We start from the raw sequence: 6,141 nt of genomic DNA, 5'->3' as shown, positions 1-6,141 counted from the left end.
GGGACCCGATTTGGGAGCCGGAGCCGCCCCGCTCGTCCCTGGGGCCCGCAGACCGGACTCGCGGCGGCCCCAACGGGGCTCGATTACTTTCGCCTGGGCGAGAAGCGGGCCCCGCCGCGCCAGCGGGAACCCTACGGTTGGGGAGGTGGGGCGACGACAACAAAAAGAAGTAAAGTAGGAGGAGATTCTCCCGGGGAGGGCCCGGGCGAGCGGGGCGAGGCGGCGGGCTCCCGGCAGAGGCGGGGACCCCAGCATCCGGTCCGCGAACGGCTGGCGGACCCGGGCAAAGGCGGAGTCCGCGCGGGGCCACCCGCCTCCCTAGTGCGGTCTCCCGGCGCCGGGACCCCCGCGGGCCCGCCCTCCGCCGCCCGCACGGCCCCGCCCCCCGCTCGGCCCCGCCCCTCGCGCCGAGTTCGCCCCTCCGGCCCCGCCCCTTCGCCCAGCACCGCCCGCGCGCAGCGTCTCGCGCCGGCCCGGCCCGCCCGCCGGAAAACAGCCGCGAGAGTAGCGGCCGCGGCTGCTGCCACCGCGCTTTCTCTTCCCGCGCCCCCGCCTCGCCCCCGCCCTCAGCGCCTCGTCCCGGGCCAGCGCCCGCGCTCCGGCCAGCGTTCTCTCGGGACCTCCCCGGGCCTGGCGCCCACTCCCCCGGCTCCGAGCCCCCCAACCGTCGTGCTTTCTCCCTCTCGGCGCGCGGCCCGCCGCCTGCTTCCGGGGCGGGCGGACTGGGCGCCTGGTGCCGGCGGCCGCAGCGACAGCGCCCCCGGGAAGCGGAGGAGGAAGGAGAGAAGAGGTGGAGGTGGCCGCAGGCTGAGTCGCGGCCGGGATGTCCGGGCAGCCGCCGCCGCAGCAGCAACAACAGCAGCAGCAGCTGCCGGCGCCACCGCCGGCGGCCGTGGCCCCGGTGTCCGGAGTCGTCCTGCCGGCGCCCCCGGCCGTCAGCGCTGGCTCCTCTCCGGCCGGCTCGCCCGGCGGCGCGGGCGGCGGTGGCGGCTTAGGGGCCGCGGCGGCCGCCCTGCTCCTCCACCCGCCGCCGCCGCCGCCGCCGCCGCCGCCCCCGGCCACCGCGGCCCCGCCGCCGCCGCCGCCGCCGCCGCCCCCGCCCCCGCCCCCGCAGCCCGCCTCGGCGGCCGCCCCCGCCAGCGCGCCCCCTGCGCCCCCGGGTCTTGCCGCGGGCCCCGGCCCGGCCGGAGGCGGTCCGGCCCCGGCCGTGGCGGCGGGCAGCAGTGCTGCGGCCCCCTTCCCGCACGGGGACTCGGCCCTGAACGAGCAGGAGAAGGAGCTGCAGCGGCGGCTGAAGCGTCTCTACCCGGCCGTGGACGAGCAGGAGACGCCGCTGCCTCGGTCCTGGAGCCCGAAGGACAAGTTCAGCTATATCGGCCTGTCTCAGAATAACCTGCGGGTGCACTACAAAGGTACTGGGCGTGTGTCCTGCGGTGGGAGTGGGGCCGCAGACCCTCGGGCCGCCCCCGCCCTCCCGGGGCCGGGTGTCCTCGGAGGGGACTCGCCGCCGGCTCTGGTGCTCCCAGGGTGGGATTGGGGTCGCGGGGAGAGGTGCGAGGGAAAGCAGGCGATTCTGGGAAGGGGAAGGTGAGTATAATGGTCCTGGGTAGAATGGAGCTGGTAATCCCAGGCCAGGAGCAGGACACCTCGGGGGAATCCAGGATGACAGGACATAACTCGCTTTCTGATTTCCCTTTGAGATAAATCGTAGGGCTGGGATGGAGGAATCTATGGGCTCGGAGTTGGGTTACATTGTTCTCCAGGTGGTGTTGGGTCAGGCGCTCTCCTCTTACGTGGGGGGAAGAGAGGCACGATTCTGAGGGATAATTTCTAATTAAGGGAGAGCAGGGATGTATAGGGGGAGGAGTAATCGTGGAGGATTTTGCCCCAAATTAAGCTAGAGATTGTCTAGGGGAACACACGGGCCGGGGCCCCAAGTTTGCCGTCAGTGTATCTTGCTAAAAGCAACTGGAGGGTGCGAGAGGTGAAACCTCAGGAGTACGTGTTTTCTTAGGGGAGCAGTAACCTACCACGACTGATTGGATATGCCCTATATTTATATGTTGGCATTATGAAAGTCTCGTTGAAAACAGGGATTTGTTAAAAACGTTATTTAGCATTTTAAAGAAAACTGGCTCCTATTTTCCACCTGCAGTTAAAAAAAAAGCCTTAGGCTAGTGCTCTCCCCCTCCTCCCTCACCTACCTCTCCTATGTTAAAACAAAGCTTTAAGCAGATCAGTTGTATATAAAATTATAAATTGCTCTGGGAGTTTTTGAAATGTAGCCCACATTAATAACACGCATCAAATTTACTTATCTGGGGGAAAAAAATCAATCCAATGTGTCAGTCTATCTGGAAACAAATCCAGTTTTTTAGGCCCCAAACCTGCTGCTTTTACATTCAGAGCAGCCTCATTTTGATTGGCTTCAAAGGGAGGGTCTTTATCAGATCCTAGTGACATGGATATAGAGGGTATAAACAACCATTGTGGTGAAATTCTTAAAGTTTACTGGACTGAAATTTGAGAAGAGCCTTGATAAATAAGTTACTATTTAATCAGGAACGAGAATGGCCACCGAAGTCTTCCAAATGATTTGGCTGCAAAGAATAACGCACAAAAATAGGCCTTGTTGAATATTCCTTCCTTTTATCCATAGATCCAGAGAAGTACTTTCAATTTTAAATGTTATGCTTCTTAATCTAAGTGGCTGAAATTTTCAAAATATTGGACCTTTGGTTTTTCTTAAGTTAGGACATTTTGTTAATATCCTGTGAAGGCTGTTGTTTAATTTTGTGTTTTAATTTGTGTGAACAGTGCTATGTATGAAGTGTTTACTTCTGATCTGGCTACCAGAATGCTTTTTGTCAGACTCCACAAAACTTTACTTTAAATTTTATGGTTGATGGTTGATAGTTGGCTTATAAAATCAGAGGGAGTAGATATAAGAGATTATTGAACAAAGAATTCTAGCTTTCCGAGTCCTGCCATCATTTGTGATTTTAGGCATGTTACCAGACAGGGTCTCAGTTTCTTCCTCTGAGTGATGAGGGAGTTGAGCTGGGTGTTGGTAAGGAGATTTCCAGCTCTGAATTTCCATATCTAAGATCTGTGATTATAGTCTATTTAGCACTGTAACATGCCTTGACTAGTTTTACTAACTACTTTTACATAAAATGGATGATTTGGGTCACGCAAAAGTGCAGCTTATGTGAAATTGGTTGGAGTTTGGAATATTTATGACACTGCTGTCTCAGTTATTTTTCCTCTTGGCCTCTTTATTACTTTCTGTTGTGTAATACTAAGATTCACTTTCTGGAAACTTCACTCTTTTGTAAACATAAACCATTATTTCTGGAAGAACAAATTTTGCTGTTTGTCATTCTTTTTCTTTCCTTTCGCTTTTTTCTATCTCCCCTTTGTCTCTCCCTTCCCCCTTGTCACAAACACGGGCCCTTTTCCCCCTTCTACTGCCTCTTCCTCGTCTTGTTATTTTAATATGTGCCTGTGTGTTTTTCCTGTTGTTTTTCTGTGTGCCTTCAGAGTGGACCACACCAGAAGTTACTGGGCATCTAAGCAAGGGGGAAGTGTCTTAGGTAGTGGTAAGCAAATTTGAAGTCAGAAAATAACATTAAAAACTATTGTTCTTAAAGTATTTTTGCATATTACAGAATTTCAAAAGATTGATGATAATTATTTTCCATATGATGAGGATTTTTCTTACCTTTGAAATATAAATTTCTTTTGGTCTGAACGTATTCCGTTTTGAAGATGTTATTCTTCTAAATTGGAGTTACTCTTTTGGAAACAGTGGGGTTCCTTAAATGATTTGAAGGGATTAATGTTAAACAGTGTCAGCCATACAGACCAAGTTGATTGGATTGCAGAGGAATTGGGTGTGTTTACTACCTGTTAAAAATTTTTAGAAGACTTTTTGCTTAGCAGTCACACACCAACTGTTGAAATCCTCAAGCATGGCCCCTTTTGTTTTTGAAATTCTTGTCAGCTTTGAATAAGTATAAATGTGACAAGTTTAGACCTAGTTATAATGATCACTTTATTCCAATTTAAAGCATTTTAATGAATGTGACAATGGGTTTGATTAGTCTAAATGTTTCAGTTACAGGTTGCATTTTTATATTTGTGAAGTTACCACGATTTGTTTACTTTGCCAAGCGTTTTGATAGGTACACTCAGGAGCATGTTAGTGAATTTGCATAAGATGGTGGAATTCTCATTTAAGACGAGAAAAAGTGGGAGCACCTGGAAGTTAGAAATTCCCAGTCACAAGTAAGCCAGGATTGGAAACTAATTTTCATTGATTTTAGATTTAGTGTTCTTTCCACCACACTGTATTGCCTATTTCAATTTGTATGAGACTTAATTATCTCAAGTAGTTAAAATCCAGTGATCACATTTATAACTTTTTGAAGAATAGTTGACTTTGAAGAATAGTTGATGTTGAAAGTACTTCCTCTGGGGAAAGTGCTACCTGGAGCACACTAATGCCATGGAAAAGTCCAGACGCTTTGATTATACTGATTTAGGGCAGCTTAGAAGAAATGTAAGATAAGTGAAAGTTGGGAATGATAGGAAGAAATGAATAGTGAACTGCACCTTCTAACTGAAGTATTATTAACAGTGACCAAATCGGTTGAACTTTTGGTATGCCCAGCTCCCCTCCCCCTCCATATCACCAGTCACTAGGCCTTTAACGTGTCCTCAGTTTAACTGCTTATCTAATTTCTTGCACTTCTTTACGTAGAATAAGTATCTCAACACATATTTGCTTGCTTACCAATACAAATGTCTTTAGAGATTTATGGGAGGTGATACAAAAATGTGCTTCAAAATCAAGGAATTTAAAAACCAAGCTTTCCCAGGGATCCCTTTGCCAAAATTGAGCTTTAAGAATGCTAGTTATAACTGCAAGGATTAAGTGATTCTAATAATCATATTGAACAGAAGTAGACAATAGTAATGATTTTTTTTGGTAATGATTTATTGAGCAATTGCTGTAGGGCAGATATTCTTCTAGACAATTTGTATATATACCTTACTCTCTATTTATTCATTTTGTTTATTCAGCAAGCTTTTAGTGAGTGTTTACTTTGTGCCAGGTTCTGGATACTCAAAGGTGAATAAGACACTGTTTTTGAATTCGAAGAGCTCAAAGGACATCAAGCAGTGTGTGTAGTAGGGAAGTGTCATAGAGTACTGTGGAAGATGGGAGAGCATCTGCTGCAGGCTGCCCTTGTCAGGGGTGAAGTTGGTGGGTCAGGGAAAGCTTCTTGAAGGGGATGAGGCCAGCGGTCAGTCTTGAAAGATGAGTATGATATAGGGGAGGAGGGGCTGGGCATTACAAGGGAAAAAGCATAAACAAAAGCATAGAGGAGAGAATTATTCTATATGTTTGGATCTACAAGCAATATGGGGTTGTTGGAATTTAAGTGTGTGACAAGGTACAGCTGGGAAAAGATCATGCGGGGCCTTATAGAGTATTTTATCGAGCTTGGATCTTATTCTGTAGGAGACAAAGAATCATCTAAGGATTTTAAGTAGGAAGTGACTGGCTCATTTTCATCTTTGTCGGATTATACAACTAATTGGGAGGTGGACTCAAGGACACAAGCCTGGAAATAGCAGACTCATTTAGAAGGCTGTTGCAAACCACATAAGAAATAAGGACCTGAACTGGTCAGTGGTGGGGGCAGAGAAGAGCAGACATATCTGTGATCTGTGCTGAAGTAAATCTGACTGGATATGATGGAATGATGGAGAAATCAAGGCTGATGCTGGGTTTCCAGCCCTGTTGGGTTTTTGCAGTGAACCGTGAAGCAAATAATTATCGCAAGGAAGTATTACAGTACACTTAGAGGTAAGTGAAAATGGGAATCTTAGCCATGTGATCTGACCATGTAAACCAGAAGAAGCCAAAGAAATAGCGTTGGAGAAAGAACAGAAAGAGGTCTTCTGGAGTTAGGGTGGCTCTGTGTCATCACCACAGCTGGAGTTCCTGATTTGTCACTTTATTCTAATGTTCAGATGATTCAGCTACAGTGCTAGTTTCTGGTGGTTTTCTGTTCTTTTCCCTACTAACTGGTTTATCCTTTTTCCTATTTTAAACTCCCAAGAGACTCA

General features: G+C 49.0%; 1 protein-coding gene across 3 annotated transcripts in view; it reads left to right on the top strand.

The window, feature by feature from the left end:
* The first annotated feature begins 685 nt into the window (after window positions 1-685).
* Window positions 686-6,141, top strand: part of RANBP9 (RAN binding protein 9) — an 88,550-nt gene continuing 83,094 nt past the window's right edge. Inside the window, exon 1 of one of the 3 annotated variants that reach the window (XR_012334341.1) lies at window positions 686-1,412. Coding sequence is in view for 2 of the 3 variants with exons in the window: in XM_073810341.1 (XP_073666442.1) it covers window positions 824-1,412 (589 nt within the window). In the remaining variant the exon portion in view is untranslated. The remainder of the gene's footprint in view (window positions 1,413-6,141) is intronic. The other 2 variants (XM_073810341.1, XM_019945088.3) reach the window with 2 other exon arrangements.

This window comes from Tursiops truncatus, chromosome 10, assembly GCF_011762595.2.
Source record: "Tursiops truncatus isolate mTurTru1 chromosome 10, mTurTru1.mat.Y, whole genome shotgun sequence".
Lineage (NCBI taxonomy): Eukaryota > Metazoa > Chordata > Mammalia > Artiodactyla > Delphinidae > Tursiops > Tursiops truncatus.
This window is presented reverse-complemented; position numbering and strand designations above follow the sequence as displayed.